This window comes from Canis aureus, chromosome 8 (genome assembly GCF_053574225.1).
Source record: "Canis aureus isolate CA01 chromosome 8, VMU_Caureus_v.1.0, whole genome shotgun sequence".
NCBI lineage: Eukaryota > Metazoa > Chordata > Mammalia > Carnivora > Canidae > Canis > Canis aureus.
In genome coordinates, this window is record NC_135618.1 from 22,617,845 (window position 1) to 22,643,542 (window position 25,698).

Consider the following 25,698-nt stretch of genomic DNA (forward strand, 5'->3'; position numbering starts at 1 on the left):
AATCTTCTTAGAAAAAACAAACACTGCAAAACATTCCAGTAACTGTTAATATAAATGTTTCATCAACTTGAAATTCTTTTTTTCCTATACAGAAGCCTTTATAAACAGATATTGAAGTTGTCTCAAGTAAAAATAGTAAAAAACAGTAACTGAATTATTTAGTAATGAATTTCAGAAGTATATCAAATTACCCTATTAATAATTCCAATTCCCAATTTAAAAATGTTAATTACAGATTCATAAACTTTCCTGAGTTAGATGAGTCAACTACTAGAATATCAGTATATCCTGATACTGCTTCATATGGTACTTTATAAATTAGCAAGCCCTTAATTATGTTTTATAAGTGGTAAGAAAATGTTCCGTGTTTACCAAATGTTCTTTTCCAATATAATAGGCTAAAGCTACTTCAAATTATTTTTATGAAGCAAAAGCCTCTTAAACTTTTGTGCAGTTTAAGAGGCAATCTGATACACTTATAAAAAGGTTAAAGGAGTTTAAGCAGCTCTCTAACCAATACTAAATAATCTTCCCACTCCACTCTACCGAACAATAGTAGCAATCAGCAATCAAATGAGTTAGTAACTGTTCTTCCTTAATACAGAAGAAAGCTCTAAGTGGCTGACTGGTGTGATAGAAAACAGATCTAGGGGCACCTGGCTGGCTCAGTGGGCAGAGCATGTGACCTTGATTTCAGAGTTCTGAGTTCAAGCCCCGCACTGGGCATGGAGCCTACTCAAAAAAAAAAAAAAAAAAAAAAGAGGAAGAAAAGAAAAAAGGGGTGTCAGCATAGCTCAGTTAAGCATCTGCCTTCAGCTGAGGTCATGATCCCAGGCTCCTGGGATGAAGCCCCATGTCGGGCTCCCTGCTAGTGGGGAGCCTAGCCTGCTCCTCCCTCCTCCTTGTGCTCTCTCTCTCTCTCAAATAAATAAAATCTTTTTAAAAAAATATTTTATTTATTTATTCATGAGAGACACAGAGAGGCAGAGACACAGAGGGAGAAGCAGGCTCCTCATGGGGAGCCTGATGCAGGATTTGATCTCAGGATCCCGGGATTGCAGCCCAAGTCAAAAGCAGATGCTCAACCACTGAGCCACCCAGGTGCCCCTCAAATAAACAAAATCTTAAAAAAGAGAGAGAGAAAAGAATAGATTTAGATTAAGAAATTTGGGTACTAATGCTTATCCTCTACTTCCTTGAAATGATCTTGAAATATACAACTCTTAGTTTCTCTTATCTCAGATTTATCATTTATAGAACAGAGTTAGTAAGAACACCTGTTCTACTTTGTGTAGTTGTGATTATCAAATAAATTAGCAAAACTGCTTTACAGACTTATTATATATAAACAGCTATTATTTCTAGCAAATCTGTAAGCCAAACTAAATACTTTTGGTAATAGATTTGTCTCACACAGAATTACACTCAACAAGTACACATACAGCAAAGTCCCACAATATTTTGGCTAATGAAAAAGATATATTAAAGTTAAGTTTCAGTTTCATTTTATACATAAAATCTAAATTAGTAAATTAATTGGAAATAAAGTTTTAATAAAGGATATATTTAATAAAGATATTTTTATACTTACCAAGTTATAGTAGTCATATAACTAAATACAAGATCATTTTTAAGTTTTATAGTGTCCATATTGTAAATGCAATGAAATTTATACCACAAAGGTATTACATATGCAATTATAATGTTCAGCCAAAAGCTTAATACTGTTATCTAAAAGAGTAAAACTACTGTATCCCAATGTTTGTTTGTTTATCTACTATCCCTGTAATATGGTAATCTGAATTTTAATTTATTGTTTCACTCATTTGTGCCATTTATTTTGTTTCATTCAGCTTATCAAGTGAAAACAGATTAGTCAGCTCCACTTTTTGGTTCTCATGCATTAACACAATACCACAGTGTTTATATTGAAAACACTTCATGGAAATGCTTAAGTAAATAAATGAAAAAACCATGGTGTTTTCCTTGATTTTAAAAACCTGACAATAATTTTTTAAATGAGTCTTGTTAATTTAACTTAACCCCTTTGGGAAAGCAACAAAAACAAGGAGGAAAATAAGTTTCAGAACTTATCACTAGGAAACTCCTTTTTTTTTTTTTTTTGCTGTAATGATTTCTGAATTTATAGGATAAGAGCAAAGTCTGAACCACAGCTTTCTTTATCCAGCCACTTGGGGACTGTAAAAATAACAATAGCTGACATTTTAAAACACTTATTCTAAGAGCTTTACATATATGTACTCTAATCTTCACAACATCCCAGGGATGTAGGTATTATCTCCTTCCAACAGATGTAGAAACTGAGGCCCTGAAAAGATAAGTAACTTGTTCAAGGCTATATACAACCAGCAAGTGCCAGAATGAGGATTCCACCTTAGGTGTTCTCACTCTAGAATTTGTGCTTTTAATCACTATGATATGTTAACATGATTAAAGAAGATACAGCTTAATGACAGGTACTGTGCAGTCTGTGATTTAACAGGCTTTAACTTCTAATCAAATATGCCAATTACTATTATAAATGGTGTTAAATTATGTAAACCATTCTAGACAAGTAAAAAGAACAAAGCAGTCTCCTAGGAAATAGCATACATGTCATAAATGAGCTACCTGTATTTCATACTTCATTCCTCAAAGATTCATTTCTAAGTCATAACCTATCAACATTTACCTGAACTTCTCCTAAGTGGTATCCATTAGAAATCACTTCTGGAGAGGTTTACTTCTAAAAGAACACAGCAGGAGGACTATCTGAGACTAGCAACATAATGTTTCTAATATTTCACAAAATTTTTGGCACAATATAGAGGATGAAAGTTAATTAATATTCATCAATGGTAAAATTAACTCTACTGAAATTTGTCTGAAATAAATTTGCACATCCTCCTATATATTCACCTGGGGAAAACGGAGTTAATCAACAAGATAGGATTTCAATTAAGACTGAAGATTTATGCAGAACTTCCCTCTCACAATAGAACATACTATTTAATGGCATTAAACTTTTTATTTAACTTCTTCAACTCAACAAAAAGTGCTTTACAAAGTTAACATACCTCTTCTGACTATAGTTCTGCCAAATTTAGAACCTAGACAAATTCATCAGAGCTATCACTTACAAGATTCAGTTATGTTTTCACAAAATAAAAGGGATACACTCAAATCAGAAAGCTTTTTTTTAAAAGATTTTTATTTATTCATGAGAGAGAGAGAGAGGGAGGGAGGGAGAGAGGCGCAGAGACACAGGCAGACACACAGACAGAGGGAGAAGGAGGCCCCATGAAGAGAGCCCAATGTGGGACTTGATCCTGGGTCTCCAGGATCAGGCCCTGGGCCGAAGGCGGCGCTAAACCACTGAGCCACCCGGGCTGCCCCAGAAAGCTTTTTTTTTTTAAATTAGAGAACTTTATCTGAAACTGATACCAGAGTTTTATCTTTCTTGCTAGCCTATTTAATGAACGAAACAAAAACAAGGCACTACTGTCACGACAGTAAACTTTTATTAAAACTTTTATTCCAGTTTTAGAATAGTGTATTAGATAAACTACCAATTTTCCTTAAAATATATTTACACCAGCAATGGATACTTTCAAGCACTGAGGACCAGAAAGCTTAAGTAATTTGCACTATTCTTTCTAGCCCAATTAAAAAGCCTCAAACCTTTCAAATTCCCAAGTGTTAAGCCTCCTTGAATGGTGTTCTACCTGAAGTGAGGAGATATGTTGCAGAATTTAAGATTATTGTGTGAACTATAAGAATACTTATGAATTTGTTCTTTGGAATTAAGAACATCTTATTCCTCAGGGAGACAACCAGAAACCTGAAGTGGTATTCATATAGCACATATGTTAATCTGCTAGTGTTATATTTAAACATAGATGTATATCCATAATAGAATGCCTTCAGCATTTTAAAATAAAATGTAAAATTTGGCTCTGTAATTATTCCTAATGCATCTTAATGACACTGGATAGAAATCTAAAACTTCAAATTCCATATGTGCTACTTAATACAAGACTACAGGGTAACCTCCTCTTGGAAATAAAAAGGGACAGGGAATCAACAAGCTCTATCAGTTATGCTATCAAAGCATGAGTTTTCAGTCATCTAATGTCCCACATTAAACTCTCCATTTTATTTGTAAATAAGAGCCCACACAAACATACCTACTTTACCTGTTACCACAGAGCTCTTTAGTAGACACTTATTTTCTCTAATCAGTTCCTCAACAGCTATGGCAATATAAACTTTACATTAGACTCACTTGGAAAATTTTCACAAATACTACGTTTTAGAAAGTTATCATAAAACTTACATTTAAAAAATCCTATAGACTAGTAGAATGCAGATGTCCTCTAAAATGCATTATATAAGGGGCACCTGGGTGGCTCAGTCAGTTGAGTGTCCATCTCTGGACTTTGGCTCAGGTCATGACTGAACCCCTGTGGGGCTCTGCACTTAGCAAGGAGTCTGCTTAAGATTGTCTCTTTCTCTCGCCCTCTCCCTGCACCCCTCACCCTGGTCACATGCCTGCTCTCTCTCTTTCTAAAATAAATAAATCTTTAAAAAAAATAAAATGCATTATATATAGTTGGAAAACAAATACTTGGCTGTCTTCTCCAGCTCTGAACTCTCGATATTCAGAACAATGTAGAATCTCCAACTCCAATCGAATTTTGAATCACAGAATTATAAAACTGGTAGTATCTGGTATAGCACCTCATTCTTAAATCATTAACTGATTTAAGCCATATTCCAAAACCAGTCAGTAGCAGAATAAGGCCTAGAACCTAGATAATGTGATTTCTTTTCAGAGCTCTTTCTGCCTCCATTACTACTGATTTTATCAATTTATATAACCTGGCTGGAAACTGATCTGCTGGTTCTAATCAAAAAATGGCATGAAAGCTCTGTACTCTAAAGGCAATTTAAGGGGATTCCATGCAGACCCCAAAGTTCCTATTTCTAAGTAAAATTTTCTTAAATTTGCTCCAGTTACAACTTTTTCTAGGTTTCTTTTAATGCTCTGTCCAACAGAAATTTCTGCAATGATGTAAATATTTATACCTTCACTATCCAAAATGGTAGTCACTAGCCACATATGGCTAATAAGCACTTGAAATGTGGGTACTACAACTGAAGAGCTGAACTTTTATTTTAATTAAATTTAAATAGCCACATATTTCGATATTAGCATACTGAATAATGCAGGTCTAGATAATCCCCATCAAAAAGGGAATTGGCTGATGAAATAATGAACACTGAGCAGTATTTTTTTAAAGTACCTGCCATGTGAAGCAGTTGAGATAGCATGTAAAGAACACATCATTCTGCATTTATAACCTCTGGATTCCGTATGAAACCACTATATAGCAATAAGAGGCTCATGAAATTACACAATCTAGGTTATATATACAACTCATCTGTAAAATGGAGCTAAAAGTACCTTTGTGGGAACTCTGTGATTAAATGCTATTTGTATGTAAAAGTACTCTGTGAAATGCAAAGCACCATATATAACTAAGTATCATTTCTATAACTAGTTCAAGAAAATGAAAATGTGGCTATAAACCAATCACTAAGCTATTTATCTAAACCTAGCCTCAAAAGTATGATTGAAACTAAAGCAATATTTAAGTGATTTTGCACATCACTGCCTCATGACAGGTAACATATATAAAGAAAAAGGTATTCAGATTATACCAAAAGTGATTTAACTGTATACCTATATTCTAAATTCCTAAAAGCTAAGTTTTTCACTTTATAACAGCCAACTGACATGAATGAAAGGGTACTAAACAATGTCAAAAATCTGGCATCCTTCCTTTCAATGAAGCAAAAGATACAATACTGGCAAGGCCACTGCCAAGGCTTCCTCACTCCAAAAGAAAAACAGTGAAATAGCTCTTTTCTGTCTGGTCAGTTTATGACCAGGGTAATAGTAAAGAATACCAGATGTGCAGGGAAAGTTCTCAATACCCAGAAGACAAAAGTATAGCCTACATCTAATTGATAGAAACATATAACAACAATACTATCTCAAATAATTACAGAATTTTAAACTTTTTACCTAGTTTCCTGAAGATTCTATCTTGTGTGATTCTTATAACTTTATTAAGGAATAGTCTGATACTCTAACAAGCTGAAATTCATGATCAAAATTAAACCCAAGCATATTATTATATAGTATTCTTATTATTTATATTGAGGTTAATTTAGATGTTTATACATATTCCCTTGTTAAAGAAAAACAAATAAAAAAGGTTCTATCAGTGCAAAATTAGTAAATTTCCAGATTTTATTTTTTATTTTTTTAAAGATTTTATTTATTTATTCATAGAGACATAGAGAAAGAGAGAGAGGCAGAGACACAAGCAGAGGGAGAAGCAGGCTCCCTTCAGGGAGCCCAACGTGGGACTTGATCCCGGGACTCCAGGATCACACCCCGGGCTGCTGCGCCACTGGGGCTACCCTCCAGATTTTAATAATAATGATCCAAAGACAGAAAACAAATTATTGTTAAATCCAAGATATGTGGGCAGCCCGGGTGGCTCAGTGGTTTAGCACTGCCTTTGGCTCAGGACGTGATCCTGGAGACCCGAAATCGAGTCCCATGTCAGGCTCCCTGCATGGAGCCTGCTTCTCCCTCTGCCTATGTCTCTGCCTCTCTGTGTGTCTCTCATGAATAAATAAATAAAATCTTAAAAAGAAAAAAAAGAATTAAAAAAATAGTATAAAAAAATCCAAGATTTGAGATATCATACATATATATACTTTTATCTCCGACTGAAGAACCAAATATTAAAATCAATCCAAGGGTAAATAATGAAAAATCTCTGGTCATGGCTTACGAATGAGAGTTGGTTATCCAAAAGATGGTTTTTACATTTTTAAAATGAATTTACCAGCCATAAATGGCAAACTTCTATTATTAGCAATATTAAAATTTTGAAGCACTGGTTTTCTTATAAAAAGAATGTCTTGAAGCACCTGGGTGGCTCAGTTGGTTAAGAGTCTAACTCTTGATTTTGGTTCAGGTTATGATCCCAGGGTCATGAGATCAAGCCCTGCATGGGGCTCTGTGCTCAGCAGGGAGTCAGCTTAAGACTCTCTCACCCACTCCCTCTGACCCCCTACCCCCTCCACCTCGGGTGTGTGTTCTCTTATTCTCAAATGAATAAATGTTTTTAAAGGGGCATATCGGGGATCCCTGGGTGGCGCAGCGGTTTAGCGCCTGCCTTTGGCCCGGGGCGCGATCCTGGAGACCCGGGATCGAATCCCACGTCGGGCTCCCTGCATGGAGCCTGCTTCTCCCTCTGCCTGTGTCTCTGCCTCTCTCTCTCTCTCTCTCTCTCTGTGACTATCATGAATAAATAAATAAAATCTTAAAAAAAATAAAATAAAGGGGCATATCTTTATAAATTTTTAATATTAAATTTCCATAAAAACTATATTTACATATGCATACTTTTATCTCAAGGGGTAGTCTCCTTTTGTCATCTTATTTATAAATTTTCTCTTTTCTCACTTAGGATCAGCTTTCAATCCTCTTCTTTCCTAGTCTCTGAATTATCTATTCACAAACTGAAATTCACATGACAAAACTGAAGATAAAGAGGTTTCCAACTTGTTTTAAATTATTATCATTTTAAATCTGTGAGACAAAGGATAAATATGCAAGATCAGGATTTGTAAATGACATAAATCTCCTGAGGAAAACAAATAAAAACAAATAAAAATCGTAACTAAATATCTTATTTATATTAATGAGCACTTACTTAAATTGATACATTAAAGAAAATCAGATTTTACCCTAAATTGAGGTAAATGATTTGTTCATTCAAGGTATCATTTTAAATTTCACTTTCAAAATTAGCCCAGTTAATGAACTTATATCAAAAAGGATGACTTTTACTATATGTAAATAAATAAATAAGTTTAAAACAACCCAGTTAAGAACAGCCTTTATTTAAAACTAGACTTCTTTAAAAATAAACAGCAGATGGTGTTATTTTGATAAGAAGTTTATTCCCAGTAGAATGCTTAATATACTTAGAATACCTTTCCACAATAAAAAGAAAACTTTATTACCATTTAATCAACCATAATTAGACTTTAAAATTAAGCTATTAAAATGAACAGGAATACAGGCAACTTATTTTTAAAGTAATATTATATATAGTCACAAATCAGGATTGCTTTAAGGAAAATTCAAATACTAAAAATTTGAGGCTACAATTCAAGTCCAGTTATTCTGAGCATTTCAAATTGAACACTAGGTTAGACATAAACACTTGAAAGCAGCATTCAGTACAAGATGTGATTTTAGTCTTTTTACTAGAAGACAGATCAGAAAATGAATATGTATCTTATATACATAGAAAATAAAGATTGAACTCTTATGTCTATGATGCACAAGGAGGTCATAGGAATATTCATTTTCTACATGCAGACCTACCATTATGAATATAGAAATGAATTATTTATCACAAAGAATGGGGGCTGTATCTTTATTATCATTGCCATCAAATTTGAATATAAAACATTTAATATAAATTAAAAGTTAAAAGACTCAGGGACTGGGCAGCCTGGGTGGTTCAGCGGTTTAGCACTGCCTTTGGCCCAGGGCATGATCCTGGAGTTCTGGGATCAAGTCCCGCGTCAGGTTCCCTGCATGGAGCCTGCTTCTCCCTCTGCCTGTGTCTCTGCCTCTCTCTCTCTCTCTCTGTCTCTCTCATGAATAAATAAAATCTAAAAAAAAAGACTCAGGGACTGAGATCAAGTTGGGGAATCAAGATGTATGCAGCTCTTTAGAAGAATCGAGTCTTGTGCTCCATTATCCATTTCTAACTAGACAGGGATTATCCCTTAATTGAAGAATAGGTTATAGAACAGCAAACAGAATTAAGTATGATTTTTGAGGAAAAAAAAATTCACTCAAATGCAGTGATTCTAGATTAAGTTTTAAGAACAATATGGAAAACTGAATTGAGGCAGAAGTTTCCAAAATGTAAATGATAAACATTAGTCTGCTTATTAAAGGCTAATCAAGGCACTGTGTTACCATTAATGAGAAGGTTGAAATCCCAACGATCTAAAATTCTCCCATGTCAAATGGGCCTAAAAGAACCAAAGACTGAGTTCTGTTTTTTATATTCTTGTTCCCTCACACTTACCGTTTCTATTAAGTATTGCACTATCACTGATAATAAAATAGTTTACACCATAACACCAAACATTTGAGGGGGAAAGTCACAAAATAACTAAAGCAGTATACCCTGTTCCAACTACTGTGTATGCATTTATCTGTAGCTAGGCTGGCATTTAAAATTTTATAAACTATCTAATAAGAATGCTAAGAGAAAATAGTTGACAAACCTGAAAGAATAGCTTCTTTCAAATATAGTAACATATGTGAGAACTTCCTGATATCATTCACCAACTCCTTGATGTAATCCGGATCAAAAATGGAATTGGAACTTATAGACTTGAGCCCCATTTCAGGAGTTGTAACATCAGTAGAGAGTTGAACTGATGAAAAAACACGTTTTTTCTTTGTCTTTTTCTGTTTGTGAGCAATCATCCTTCCATAGAACAGTCAGAAAAACGGAAATCCTTAAGTGGAAGGGAGAAAAAACAAGAGAGAAATGCAAATACCACATCAACTGGGGAAACATTATACGAGGTTTCCACAAACAGCCCATAGCCCACCTCAGTATTCTATTAAGGACAACAACAAACACTGTACTACGAATGTATTTATTAAGTGCTAGTAATCTTGACAACTCTTATATCCAAATTACTATTCCCTTCATTTCACAAATAAACAACCTGAGCTTTGGAGGTTAAATCATTTGCCAAACTCTCAGCTAAAAAAATGATGAACTGGTACTTAAAACCCAGATCTGCCTTGTTGCCAAAATCCATTCTCTTAATAGCTTCTTAACTCCTAGGGTACGGAATTTTTTTAATTGTAAAAGTTGTTCTGAAAAGTCACTTGGCGGAAGAACACACTCTACTTCCATGACATCAGCTTCAAAAATAAAGATGCAATATGAGCTGTAACAAAAGAAAAGACCTGTTTTCAAAATCCCCTCCATCATTTACTATGTCTGTCCTGACAAGCTGTTAATCATCTCTTTATTTTGGTATGCTCACTTATAAAACGGGAATACCTACCTCGTGAGATTATTGAAAGCATTAAAAGAGACAATAGTATGGAAGTGTCGAACACATAAAAGAAGTTCAATTACAGTTAGTTCTCAATAATAATACATACACACACACATATTCTAGATTATCAAGTTTCAGCAAGAGTATTTCTTTTTCGAAAACAAGTTCTAAGGGTACCCACCAATCTGATACATTCTGATTAGTTGAACAAATAAACGTCTGAATATCGGAGCAATACTTTTGGTAATTTTAAGATGGTATAGTAAAACCACAATCTTTTGAAATGAGAAAGAGTTATACATGACTTCTGGCTCAGTATTTTCTAAATGTGTAACCTGTACAATTTTGCTTACAGGCTGTGTGAGAATTAAAAGGGGACACAATATTAAAAGACCTCACATGTAAAACACTTAATCCTGACACACAGTTGAAACTCAAGAAAATCTTAAGTTTCTGTTTCATCTTCACATTTTACCTCTCCAGAATTGAGAAGTCCTAATTCTGTTTGCATTTCTTGAATCAGAAAGGAAATTACTGGAAGAATTAAGTTAGCTCAAGCATTATCATTAAAACATTTTTCAAATATTTTGTCTTCAACATTTTGATACTTTCAAAAAAGGTAGAATTACTAAGAACTTCTGTGAAATTTACAGTAGGAAGTTTTATGTAATATTCACTTTTAGATCATGTGTAAGATATTTTATCATTTATTCTTTCCTATACCTCACCCAATTCTATAGAATCTGCAGTATCTTTAGCCTATCTACTTCTATCTGTACTATCACAGCAAGTGAATTATCATCATTTCTTGTCTGAGCTATTGTTACTAGTTTCCTAATGATCTCTCCACATCCATTCTTGTCCCAGTCCAAATGTAGTGAGTACACTATTCAAAACATGAATTCTAGCATGTCATTTCTCTGCTCAAAACTCTTCCAAAGGACAAGTGAGAATCTACTGGGACCTATAAGGCACATGAGATCTGGCTCCTACCTACTTCTGCAATGTCATCTGGAGTCATAAATACTACTTGACACTCTCAACATTCCTGCCACACACATTCCCTTCTCATTTTCCAACTGTATTTGTTTACCATGACCCACGGTAGAAAATAATTTAGCATCCTGAGCCAGTACACACATTAAGTATGTTATGTTTGTGTGTGGTGTGTTTGTTGGAATGTATAAAACATAAAACAGATTCTGGCTTGGGAACCAGGTGATGTGCTCAGATGTTTTCTATCCTATCCCATTCCACTTTTTAAAATTCTGGCTACAGCCCATCAAATTGAGTTTCATATTCATAATGGGTCCATGGCCCTACAACTTGAAAATAACTATTTGACTCAGGGTCCTGTCTATACACAGTTCCATTTGCCTGGACTACTCCTTCCCCTTTCTTTGCTTATTCTCACCTCAGCTCAAAGACCACTTCCTCAAAGAAGTCTTCCTGGACCACCTCTGCCTCTTTAACTACCATCACCAAACCAGAACAGAATCTTCAGTTAGATGCATCATAGCATCTTATACTTTTCATCACTTACCAAAGTTCAATCGATGATTCATGTTTTCCTATCTAGATTACCATCTCAAGGAAATCAAGACCATGTCAGTCTGCTAACCATGTGTTTTCTGCTCAAGCACAGTGCTTGGTACAGGAGGAAGAACTACTTGAAACTATTTGCAGAATAAATGAATTTGCAGAATGAACACCAGGTTTATAAGTGTGTAAAGTGGTGATTAATTTTTACAGAAACAAAAAAGGTCAACTTTGGATTGTTGCTGTGTTTTAAATGGAAAATATATACAGTTATTCAAAAAATCTGTCTATAAAACAGTGTCTTTCAAAAAAGAAAAACCACGCATATATACCTAATAAAGGCAGGATTACATAAACTGGAATCAAAGTTGGATTCTTGTTTCTCTATTTCTGACTATAAGATTTCTCTACCTCTTTAATAGCTTGTAATGCTTCTTTATTCAATACTCTTGTTAATATCATTTCTGAGAACATAATTTCTATATTTAAGGTAGTGTCAAATTGGTCTAACATTAATCCTTAAATGTGTAGATAATTTCAAAATGAGCCCAGGACAACTTTTTTTTTTTAGTATATAAATAAGTTTCCCCATCAACAATAAAAACAAAATACTCAAGTACCATGTTTGGGCAGCTCTTTAACAAATCACTAATTAAGAAAACTATTCCTAACTTAACATTTTTGTGGCTTACTTAAGCCACTCTGATTAATTTTGACAGCTTTTAGTTTCGTAAATTAGGTAATCAGTCACTGTCACTGGTAAAAAGATGGTTATTAAAGATACATATTGTAAGTTTCAAATAAAATAAGTCACCTAAGCAATTCACCTATTTCACCATCTTCCTTTATGTCAAATTAGTAACCCAAAGTTGTAAACAGTGTTTCAAAGATGCTTAAACATTTTTTACTCAAGACTAAGAAAATCTATAAGCAAACAAAACGGGGGAGGGGAGGGAGGAGCTAAAAAGGGTTATACTCTGCCTCTTGTCAGCATTATGGTGAGTAACGTACTAATTTTGTTATATGTACTTTACTATTTTTCATACTGGAAACTAAAAAAAGGAAATCTGACAGTTGAAAAAAATTTTAAATAGCAAAGTGAATCCAAGTTTTCATAAAACTAAACATGATAGTGAAAAAATTTGGAGGATGTACACTTTCCAAGATCATCCACACTAACTTCCCATGTCCTAAAATGAATATCCTCAATAAAATGTAGTTACTAAACATACTGCAACCGGCAATTTAATTAAATGAGGTAATAATATGGAAAGCACTTAACACTGTACCTGGTTCATCATGAAGACTCAATAACTGTCATTGTTACTAGCAGTGCTTTATTGTAGAAGATTATTTTTTTTAATATACTTAAGTAATGAACAAGATGTGGCTTCACCATAATATAACTGCAGATTTTGAGAAGAAATATAGCACTGGAAATAATTCCAGAAGCTTTAACTGACTCTGTGGAAACCTACTAAATGGCTTCCAAGTGAAGTTTGAACCGTGCAAACAGACTATTGAGCAAAATATTTGTGAAACGCTCCTAAATCTCATGCATCTCTTCCAACTCAAAACCATCAACATTAAAAACATGTTTTATTCACTTGGCAAAAAACTTTGTAGCGGACAGATTACTGTGCAGCACTACTTTCTCTGTACCTTGTAAATTCTAAATGATACGCACATTTGAAATGTGAACACTAACCTAGTACACTGTAACGTGACTTTCCCAAGACCTGAGTAGCCTGTGTTAATCAAACGCCCCATGCCCCATTCATCCTCCCCAAAACAAATCACTATGTAAGTATTTTCATTTTAGGCAGCAGGTTAATTGAGTGTGAAAGTGTCCCCAAATATTTACTTAATAGTTCCCCCTCTTACTATTCCTACCTCAGGAAAAATTGTCAGATATTTCAGAAATCTGCTATTTCAGCACAATTTCTGATTCGGTCAGAATCTATTTAAAGATGCTTTTAAAAAATCAGAAAAAAAAAAAATCATCCTGAAGGTTTTCGATCACGTTTTTGTAAAGCTCTCCCTACAAAACAAAACAAAACAAAAAACCAAAAACAAACAAAAACAAAAAGCATGGGGGCATGTCAAAAGGTTTTATCAGTAATATGCAAATAACTTTAATTTCTAAGGAGAGGCATGCAGTGCACATACACTTCATTCCTGTGCAGCTAGAACCTAGCACGTTTAAAAAAGAGGAAGCTGCCCAACCTCCCACGCCTCCAGAATGTCTAGCATTCCTGGCAGGCAGGGCTCTCCCGGACCAGCCGAAGAGCACGCTCCCGTCCCCGTCCTTGGGTCCCGAGGGGCGAACGCGGCGGCCGAGAAGAGCAGCCGTGGACAGCGACCGCCGCGGGCGCCGCCACCGACGCGGCCGGAGAAAGCCCCGGCTCCGCTCCCGCCTTCAGGGCGACCGCCCTGGCCCTCCGAAGGCGGCGAGGGGGGCAAGTCCTCCGTGAGGATGAGCAGAAAAAGATTAACGTGGAGGAGACCCGAGCTCGCCCGTCGGGAGGAAATGCAACGCGTCCAGCCCCGAACGAGTGGAGCCTGCACGACGGAGTCGGCTTAGCTCCGAGGCCGAGGCCGAGGCCCGCACCTGCGCTCCGGAGCCCTCGGGCCAGCCCCGGAGGCGACACGGACGGTGCAGCTGGAAATGCTCGTCGTCCCGGGATGGAGTCCGGCCCGCCGGAGCCGGCCGCCGTCCGCACAGGTGGCAGCGGGGGTCGGGGCCACGAGCAGGCGCGGGCACCCAGCCGCCGGCGTCCCCCGCGCGGGCACCGCTGCCTGCCCCGCGGGTCACCCCTTTGCCCCGCGTAAAAGGAAGTCAAAGGATCATGGACCTGCCGCGAGGGCGAAAGAAGTTACAAGGCGGGCAGTCTAGGGCGGGACGCGGGCAGGGTCGCTTATGCCTTGGCCTTAAATGTGATCAGCGTCTACCCCGGGCCACCCCCGCCGCGCCGCTCCCGGAGGGCCCGCAGCCCCGAGGACACCGCCCGCCCCCGCCGGGCCGCCCCCGCCCCCGCCCCCGCTCCGGGCCGCCGCGTGGGCCGCCCTCACCCCGCACCGCGACCGTCCGGCCCCGAGCCCCGCGCCCCGAGCCCCGCACTCACCGCGGCGCTCCATCCCGCCGCCCGGACGCCGCCGCCCGCCCAGCAGTCACGGCCGCCGCCGCCCCCGCCCCCGCCCCCGCCCCCGCCGAGGGCCGCAGCGCGCCGCCCCCATCCCCCACGGCCCGCGGACGCCCGGCCGAGCCGCAGCCGCCGCCGCCGCCGCCCCAGCAGCTCCGGCCGCCGCCGCGCCGCCCGCTCGCCCCGCCCCCGGCCGCGCCCCGCCCCCCGCGCCCCAGCCCATTGGCCCGCGCGCCCTGGGGGCGGGGCTCCCGCGCCCCGCCTCGGCTGGGGGCGGGGCCGGCCCAGGCACGCGGAGCGCGGGGTGTCAGGGCCCCAGGGGAGGGGGCCGGCTGTCCCCGACGCTGCAGGACGCGCGGGCCACCCCCCCCCGTGCGGCTTGCGGCGCGACAGGCGGAGCGCACCTTAGCACAAGTCACCTGATGGCTAGATCTGGCTAGCAGGAGTTTCTCGGATGAGCAACGGACATTTAAGTTACCTCTTTGACCACCCGTCCCTCCCTCTCCAACGCCTTTAAGACAAAAACAAGACCTCACACAGGTAAAGTGTAACACAGGCCTGGCTCAACTCCCCGCTGCAGAGGGTAATAGTTTCCACTTAGGCCTAAATTACTTCCTTAAACTGCACTCTCAGGACTCACTGAGAATGAGAAAAATGTCGGAGAAAGATGGAATAATTGAGGAAGGCATCAGGGGCCCAAAGCACGTAAGCTTCTACATCACAACACACACTGGAACAGGCAGTGTCCTTTGTCTCGGTGTTGGAACATTCAGGAGAAAATTGATGGAGAAACAGAGGGCACATGGGCCGGGTGACTGTGGGTAGTGGTGGAGACGGAAAAATTATCACCACGGGAGAAAGCAGAAAAAGACAGGGGAGAGTGTGAGGAGGAAAAGTAGAAAGAAAATGAGGGTGCAGACATAGGAGGAGGTAAAACCTCAAAGAATGCAGAAAAAGGTGATGACAGAGGAAACGGGAATGAGAAATAAAAGAGAGAAGGGAGAGGCTACCTACTTCGATGTAAAAAAAAAAAAAGTAAGCATAATAGAACCAACTGGTTGTGAGAAAAGGAGAAAATACCCATTGACAAAGAGAAGGGGAACATCTCTGAACCTTTACAGGAAAGACAATCTTAGCTAAATAAAGCAAATGTGGCCCCTCAGATGCTACTTGGAAAAGATAAATATGGAAACGCTCAGCTCCTTGGTTACTTTAGCTGCACACTGGATTTTTCAGATTCAATCCATACAAATTTACCCCTGCAAACCCCAAATACAACCGTACTAAGGACATGTCGCAGATACTCAGGAAATGTCAAAACCAAACTGTCCTTCTAAGCATACTTAAAAAGAAAAACGCAGCATGGATTCTCATCGCGGAAACTGATGGTGCCTCGCATGGAAACAAACTAGTAAGAGGAGCGGTCAGGAGTCCTCTGGGCCAAAAGGGGACTGGGGCAGTGCAACCCTGACTAAATCATAAGACTGTGGGGAAGCAATCCGAGGTACTCGTGCAACCTCAAACATCCCCTTATGTCTATCTTAAATGATGTGACTCGCTTCGTGCTATCTTATCCACCATGACCCTGAATACGGAGGACTGTGTGCCTCCTCATGATGCCACCGACAATGTCTTGAATAAGGTCCAGTTAGGGAGCAAGGATATGTGGAGAGGAGGCAATGGTGTGACAGAAACAGTAAGGAGCACACAGGAGGGAGGAAGAGAAAAAGTGGAGAGGGAGAGAGAAAAAAAGTGTGAGCAGGTGAGAAACAATTGTGGAGAACAGAGAAAGGCAGAGAGGAAAAGACAAAGATGCAGAGACAAGGGCAGGCAAAGAAAGAAAGAAAGATGGAGACAGAATAAAGAGAAGAGAGAGAAGAGGAGGATAGAGAGAAAGAGACCTAGAGACTACCCACTGACAGAGAAAGAGAAGAGGGACAAGACTCACAGTTCTAAGGAAGTGAAGCCAATCAGGCCCCTATGTTGTTATGTGAAAAAGATAAATACAAGAACTCCAGGCTCCCTGATTGCTGGGCTCTACCATTATTTTTGTAGGCCTGATTTTTAAAAGCATATCCATTCAACCTTAAATATAACCATACCAGTTTCAAAAGCACTAGAAATGCTGAAGACACCTAACATCTTCAAACTCCACTGGAGGAGAATGATACACCATGGACACTCACCATGGAAGTGCTCATGACTAAACCGAAGGAGACAAATAGGGAAAGAGGACAGGGTTCTGAAGGCCAATGATGGTAGGGGCAGGGCAACCCCTAGGGAGCTCACGGGAGGAAAGTCTGCCCCTCAGCTCTGCTCTGGCTTAACCTCAAGACCCTTCCCACCAGATCTACCTTTACATCATCTCAAAATGTAACGACTGTGCATAGAATCTGACAGAGAGTGGGTCTTCAATGAATATTAGTAAGGTTAGGAGGGAAATTTTGAGAAGTCTCCCAATCCCATCCTTTACATCTTTAAAAAAATAGATCAATTATCTGTCATCTTCTCCACCCTCGTTCCTTAGTTAAGGAGGATAATAACATTTGGAAACATTTGCCAAAATGGCAATTCACCTTAAAATTAAAAGGCTTATTTTATTAATTCTCCCAACTTGCATTTTAAGTAATCTTATATCACACAAATAATATCTTTCTATAAGTTCAAAATTCTTGGCTTATAATTAAATTTTAAAGTGCTACAAAAAAAAAAGTAAACCCATCTGTATATCTATTGTAGAAGTCCAACATCTTAAAATGTTCAATGAATTGCAGGAAAAAAATAACATTTATGAAAGCAACATATAATTTAAAATAAGCTATTTGTGTTTTTACCAATTTACATTATTATTATGTCTATCATTTTTTCTTTCTGAAACAGAAACTCACATTCTCTATAATGTTGCTCTTGGGTCAGCTAGTCTATAAAGCCTCTATTTGCCTATTGTTAAGATCTTTTACATGTGTTCTCTGCAGTGTTAACTAGTCAGTATTACCATTTTTGCTAGGTAGGTGTTTTCATATTCCTGACATTGTTTCTGTAGTTTAGGTAGCCTACTTTTCATAACAGAACATGAGTCTAAAAACATTTTACAATGTCTGGAGACATTTTTGGTTATCACAACTGGGGAGGGGGTTGTACTGACATCTAGTGGGTAGAGGACAGGGATGCCTCTAAAACATCTTACTTGCACAGGAGAGCACCCCCCCCCCCCCAACCCTATACCTCCACTCCTAACAGAATTATCAGGACCAAATAGTGTCAAGTTTGAGAAATAATGTCAAGGTTGACAAACTCTGCTCTAGGCCTAAATAGTAATTTATAAGCAATAGAGAAAACAGAGGAACATGCTAGATTATATCACAGGACGCACCCTGCAAAATCTAGACTGTGGGTTTTTTAATAGAGCAAATAACACAATTTCTTAAATAAATTGCAAGGAAAAAGATGCAAAGAAATCTCTAGATCAAAAAAGGATTAAATTTTTAGATACATCAAATACAGGAGGAATAAATGAGACCAGACTTGCCCTCCTACTATATTCTTTTCAGAACTGGACTACGGACAGCATAGAACTATGATCCGTAAGACATGGGATTGCAAACAAATGAGGTAGGCCCTCAACAGCCCCAACTCTCTGCCTGGAGGCATATTCTAGACCATGGCACAGGAAATAGACAAGCAGAGCAGACTGGGGCAGCTAGAATCTGTAGCACAGGGTACCAAAGAAGAAGGAGGTAGGCAAACGATGAGCTCCAGTAATCTGCACAGACAATTTCTGTTTTTTTCTTTTCTTTTTTTAAAGATTTTATTTATTTACTCAAAAAAGACTGTGGAGAGAGAGAGAGAGAGAGAGAGAGAGAGGCAGAGACACAGGCAGAGGGAGAAACAGGCTACATGCAGGGAGCCTGACGTGGGACTTGATCCTGGGTCTCCAGGATCAGGCCCTCAGCTGAAGGCAGCGCTAAATGGCTGAGCCACCCAGGCTGCCCTGCACAGACAATTTCTTTCTTCTCTTGCTAAATGCTGCACATGTGTGAGTGAAACCCCACAAGTACGGACAAAGAATTTCTAGGGAGCTGTAACTAAACAGTTTTCAGGGTTCCCACAGGGCTTGAAGACTTCTGAGTTTTCATCAGCCAGAGTTGAAAGACCTGATGAACACTGAAGAAGAGATCCCAAAATGGCATGTGTTAATAGTATAGATTCACCCCCCAAACTTTAAAACAAGCCTCATTCTGTAAATTTAAAAAATTCCTATTTATGTTTTTTAAAGATTTTATTTCTTTGTCACAGAAAGAGTGAGAGAAGACCACAAGAAGAGGGAGTAGGAAAAGGAGAAGCAGGTTTTCCACTGAGCAGGGAGCTGATGTGGCTCAATCCCAGGACCTGGGGGACCATGACCTGCGGCAAAGGCTGATGCTTAACCAACTGAACTACCCAGGCACCCTAAAAAATTCATTTTTTTAAATTCATTTTTAAAACAAAAGTAACAACAATGTGTCATGGCATTAACAACATATACAGAAGTAAAATGTATGATAATAGCACAAATAAGGAGGAAAATAAAACTATACAATAAGATCCTTAGATTATCTGTAAAGTAACATAATATTATTTGAAGGTGTATAATAATAATAAGAAGAAAATAATAAAAGAAAGCTAAAATGTATATTAAAATCTTCATAGATACATTTAGGAAGCCAATAGAGGACAAAAATGGAATTTTAAGGAGTTAATCCAAAGAACGCAGGACAAGAATAAAAAGAAGAAAAAACCAAACAGATGAGAAAAATTAGAAACAAACAACAAGATGATAGACCTAAACCCAATCAGAGCAATTATTACACTAAATATAAGTACTCTAACACCCCTATAAAAAGGCAGAGATTATCAAATTGAATATGAAAATAAAACTCAACTACATACTGCCTATCAGAAATAGATTTAAAATCTAAAGACTGAGATAGATTGAAAGCAAAACAACAGAAAAAGATCCATCATCCACATACAAATTAAAAGAAAGGAGAAGTAACTCTATTATATCAGAAAAGGAGTTTTCCCAGGGCTAGAGTATCATAATGGTAAATGAGTCATTCTTCATAAAGATATAATCCTAACTAATGTTTGTACCTAAAAAGAGCTCCAGAATATATGAGGCAGGAATGGACAGAAATGTGAGGAAAAATAGACAAATCCCAATGACAGTTAAGACTTCAACCATCCTCTTTCATTAATTGATGGAACAAATAACAGAAAATCTGTAAGAATGTAGAAAATTTGAACGATACTATCAACCAACTTGACCTAATAAGACATTTACGGTAACTCCACCCAACAATAGCAGAGTACACATTATATTCAAATGACCATAAAATATTTACTAAGACCATATAAATGGACCATACAAAAAGTCCCAATAAATGTGAGGGGGTTGAAATCATATAGGATATGTTCTCTGACCCAAACAAATTTAAATTTGGAATTAATAATAGTAAAATAATTGGAAAATCCTCAAATATTTGGAAATTATAAAATATACTTTTAAATAATATTTTGAACTGAATAAAAATGAAAACACAGCATTTCAAAATGTGTGATTTACACAGCAAAAGCCGTAGTTAGATAAATATGCAGTTTTAGATGCTTTTATAAAGAAAGTTTGAAAATCAATGATCTAAGCTTTCATTTTAAGTGGCCAGAAAATGAAGAGCAAATCAAACACACAGTAAAGGAAAGGAACTAATGGTAAGAGTAGAAATTGATATGGAAAACAGACAACAGAGAAGAATCAGTATAACTAAAAGCTGATTTTTTTTAAAAGAGCAATTAAATAGATAAATATCTAGCTAGACTGATTGAAAAGTAAAGGGAGAAAATGCAAATTGCTAATATCACGAATGAAAGGAGAAGTATCAGTACAGACTCTACTGATATTAAAAGAGTAATGGGAAAGTTACAAAAATTTTGCCAGTTCAACAACTCAGGTGAAATGGGAAAATTCCCAGAAAGACACAAATGACTAAACCTAACACAAGAAACAGAAAATCTAAATAGCCTTCTATGTATTAAAGAAACTAAACTCATAATTTAAAATGTCTACAAAGAAAACTGCAGACCCAGATGGACTTAATGATGAAATCTATTGAACCAGATAAAGTAATCCTACAAGAACTCTCAGAAAATACAGGAGACAGGAACACTTCCCAACTCATCGTATGAGATCAACATTACCCTGATAACAAAATCAAAGACATTACAAGAAAACTTCAGGCCAAATTTCTTAAGAGCATTAGTAAGTCAAATCCAACAATATATAAAAAGGGATAATACACTATGACCAAGAAGGACTTGTCCCAGGAAAGAAAGTTTATTTTAATATTCAATAGAGAAAAGCCATTTGCTAAAATTCGAAATCTATTCATGATTAAAGCAGTCTGCATAGAAAATAATTTCTTTTTTTTTAAATTTATTCATGAGAGGGATCCCTGGGTAGCGCAGTGGTTTAGCGCCTGCCTTTGGCCCAGGGCGCGATCCTGGAGACCTGGGATTGAATCCCACGTCGGGCTCCCAGTGTATGGAGCCTGCTTCTCCCTCTGCCTATGTCTCTGCCTCTCTCTCTCTCTCTCTCTCTGTGTGACTATCATAAATAAATTAAAAAAAAAATTTTTAAAAACTTATTCATGAGAGACAGAGAGAGAGCGAGAGAGAGAGGCAGAGACACAGGCAGAGGGAGAAGCAGGTTCCATGCAGGGAGCCGATGTGGGACTTGATCTCGGGTCTCCAAGATCACGCCCTGGGCTGAAAGTGGCACTAAACCGCTGAGCCACCGGGCTGCCCAGAAAATAATTTCAACCTGCTAAAGGCATCTACAAAAAATCTATAGCTAATATCATGATGAAGGACCATGTTTTCCTCTTTAGATAAGGATTAATAGGGCAGTCGGGGTGGCTCAGCGGTTTAGTGCCACCTTCAGCCCAAGGCGTGATCCTGGAGACCAGGGATCGAGTCCCATGATGGGCTCCCTGCATGGAGCCTGCTTCTCCCTCTGCCTGTGTCTCTGCCGCTCTCTCTCTCTCTGTGTGTCTCATGAATAAATAAATAAAATCTTTAAAAAAACGGATAAGGATTAATATTGTTACTGAAGGTCTCTGCCAGTACAATAGAACAAAACAAAGAAACAAAACACATTCAGATCAAAAAGGAAAAAGTAAAATACTTTTTATTCCAAGTTGACATGTCTGTATACCTAGAAAATCCTAAGGAACCTACTAATAAGCTACTATAACAAATAAATGAATATTATAAGGTCACAGAACATAAAGTCAATATATTTCAATTTTATTTCTACATACTAGAAACAATTGGATAGTAAAATTTTAGATTAATACCATTTACAATAACATCAAAAGACAAGATTTTTTAATAAAACACATACAAGATTCTAAATTTAAAACTATAAAACATTAATGCAAGAGACTAAAGAACTGAATAAATCAACAAGTCTACCAAGTTCATGGATTGGAAGACTCAATGTAGATAAGACTTTTATTTCTCTCAAATTGATCTATAGTTTGAAGCAATCCTAAATTATACACCTCTTGGCTTTTTTGTAGAAATTGAGTCTAAAATGTATATGAATACATAAAGGAACTGGAACAGCCAAAACAATTTTGAAAAAGAACCCAGTTTGAGGACTTATACTACCTGATTTCAAGACTTAACTACAGAGCTACAGTCGTCAAAATAGCATGATATTGATATAGAGACACACATCAACATTAAGAGTCCAGAAACAAAACCATGTAACACAGTTAATTGATTTTCAAGAGGTGGGTGTCAAAGTAATTCAATGGGGGAAAAGATAGTCTTTTCAATAAATGTTGCTGAAATAACTTGATATCCATATGAGAAACAAATGCTCCTGGACCCTTACTTCATAGCATACCTTAAATTAAACGCAGTATGTATCACAGACCTAAACATAAAACCTAAATCTATCAGCCTCTTAAATTCAGGATTCAGAGGGGGCAGCTGCCTGTTTTTATAAATAAAAGTGTTGGAAGAACACAGCCATTCCTAATTCTTTATGTATTGTCAATAACAGCTTTTAAGCTATAACAGCAGAGCTGAATAGCTGAGGTGCCATCGTCTTTAAGCCTAAAATATTTATAATCTAGCCCTTTAGGAAAATGTTTGAGAACTCCTCTTTTAAAGAAAACATGGGAGAAAATTTAGGGAGCAATTTCTCAAACAGACACAAAAAGCAAGAACCACAAAAGAAAACATTGGTAAACTGGGCTTCATCAAAATTTAAAACTCCTGCTCAAAAAAAAAAACCCTCCTGCTCTTTGAAAAACAACTTGAAATGAAAGACAAGGGATGCCTGGGTGGCTCAGTGGTTGAGCATCTATCTGCCTTTGGCTCAGGTTGTGATCCCAGGGTCCTGGGATAGAGTCCTACATCAGGCTCATTGCAGGGAGCCTGCTTCTTTCTCTGCCTCTCTCTGTGTCTCTTATGAATAAATAAAATCTTAAAGAAAGAAAGTGAGGAAAGGAAGGAAGGAAGGAAGGAAGGAAGGAAGGAAGGAAGGAAGGAAGGAAGGAAGGAGAAGAGAAGAGAAAAGAAAAAGAGAAAAGAAAAAAGAAAAAAGAAAAAAGAAAAGCTAAGCCACAAATTGGGAGAAAATATTTGACAAAGGAATTGTATCCAAATTAATCAAGAACTGTTACAACTCAGTAAAAAACAAACCCAATAAATTAACGAATAAAATATTTCAACAGAAACTTTGCAAAAGAAGACACACAAATGGGCAAGAAGCACATGAAATCATTAGGATCAGGGAAATGCAAATTTAAACCACAATGAGACACCACTAAATATCTACTCGAAAAAAAAAAAAAAATAAATAAATAAATAAATATCTACTCGAATTCTTAATTTTAGCTAGATTTAAATACCAAATTTTGCGTAGGACGTAGAGTAATTACAACTCTCACACATTGCTGCTACATGAGGTACCACTTTGGAAAACAGGCTGGCAGTTTCTTACATAATTAAACATACGTTTACCATACAACCCAGCAGAAATGAAAAAATACATTCATCCAGAAACTTTTACATAAAAGCACATAGCAGCTTTTTTCGTAGTCAAAAAAGGGAGAAAAATCAAATGTCCATCAACAAATGAATGCATAAACAAACTGTGATATAGCCTTACCATGGAATACTATTTAACAATAGATATCCATGATATGGCAAAAAACCATGGATGAATCTCAAAAGTATTATGCTAAATGAAAGAAGTTAGGCACAGAAGAATATATACTGTATAATTCCATTTACATGAATTCTAGAAGATGATGAACCTAATCTTTTGTAACAAAAAGCATGACTGATTGCCAGGGGACAGGTGCCGTGGTGGCGGAGTTCCAAATGAGCATGAGGGAACTTTTTGGGTGATGGCAATGTTTTAATATCTTGATTATGGAGGTAATTACATGGGTATACACATTTGTCAAAACTCAAAGTGTATAAAAATCTGATGGCATGCTTAGTGCTCAATGAGTATTAGATAAATAAACTATAAAATATAAAATGTTACATTTGAATAGTCTTTCAAACTCAACTGACTCCCTTCCTTAATACTTTTCAAACTGTTTTCCATTTTCCTCCTTAGAAAGGAAGACTATGGTGTTTGAAAACTTTCTCAATGACAAATATTGAAACATTTTCTAAGGAAAACAAAAATTCTTATCTAGGGAGGCAGTATAATCAAATGGCTCTTTTTCTATATCATGGATTATTGCTCATCAGAGTAATAATAAAGATCAAGAAGGAAGGATAAACATGCCACAAAAATCCTACTATACCAAAATGTGTTCCTGACTTTCCTTTTAAACCTCCTTGTTTCTTTACACATCAATATATCCTTTATGTATTGTGGCCCGTTATCATCTGGAGGTGAGGTAGGAAATTAAAAGCAAAATAGCTTTCAAAGCAGAATCACGGAGCTGATCACTAACATTCTGGTGTGCATTAGAGATAACCAGCAATTCTATCCAGAAGGGCAAAGCTTTCTGCCTTCTGTGTTTATTGAAATTGTTCTCCTAATTTCAATCTCACACAAAACATCATTCCTTCCAAGAAGCCTTTTCATTCCCTCCACTGAAAATAAATCATCCCTCTACTTTCCTATAGGACATTCAATATACCTTTCTTGTGTAACCCAATATAGTATGCATTGGGCTCTATGTATCTGGAACTAGCTACTTCTATACGATAGACTGAAAGGTTCCACAGGACCCTATGTCATATACAGTGGGATGAAACTATCGTATCTGGGTGACTGCTGAATGAATCACCAATAGCACAGGAATGCAAATCCTTCCAGGGGGCCTTCTGGGTGTGAGCTTTGTTCAGCACAGTGCTGACTCCTGGGACCAACAGCAGTGGCTGTGGAAGTCCACATTCCTAGATCAAGGGCTTCTACAGATGCAAAGTGAAGGCACCGATAATTTGGGTGGATGTTCTATTTTAGGCAGGTGGGCAGAGTGGGAATGATCAGCCAACACATATTTGCCAAACAGTGCGTTCTTCATCTCAGCCAAAGTTCTATTTCCTACCAATTTGGGGACTGAAACATTTTCTACCCAGGCCTAAGTAAACTTTCTCTCAAGTTCACTCTCTAACCCTTCTTAAAATTGGGAGACTAGGGGCACCTCTGGCTCAAGTCGTGATTCCAGGGTCCTGAGATCCAGTCCCGCACCAAGCTCCCCTCTGGAAGCCTGCTTCTCCCTCTGCTATGTCTCTGCCTCTCTCT

At 37.9% G+C, this 25,698-nt stretch overlaps 1 protein-coding gene across 1 annotated transcript in view; it reads right to left on the reverse strand.

The window, feature by feature from the left end:
* Nucleotides 1–14,933, reverse strand: part of ARHGAP29 (Rho GTPase activating protein 29) — a 65,996-nt gene extending 51,063 nt beyond the window's left edge. Inside the window, exons 1-2 of the mRNA XM_077905494.1 lie at nt 14,859–14,933; nt 9,400–9,636 (exon numbers count right to left, since the gene is read on the reverse strand). Coding sequence (XP_077761620.1) covers nt 9,400–9,604 — 205 coding nt within the window. The 5' untranslated portion in view covers nt 9,605–9,636; nt 14,859–14,933. The remainder of the gene's footprint in view (nt 1–9,399; nt 9,637–14,858) is intronic.
* Between the last annotated feature and the right edge of the window lie 10,765 nt (nt 14,934–25,698).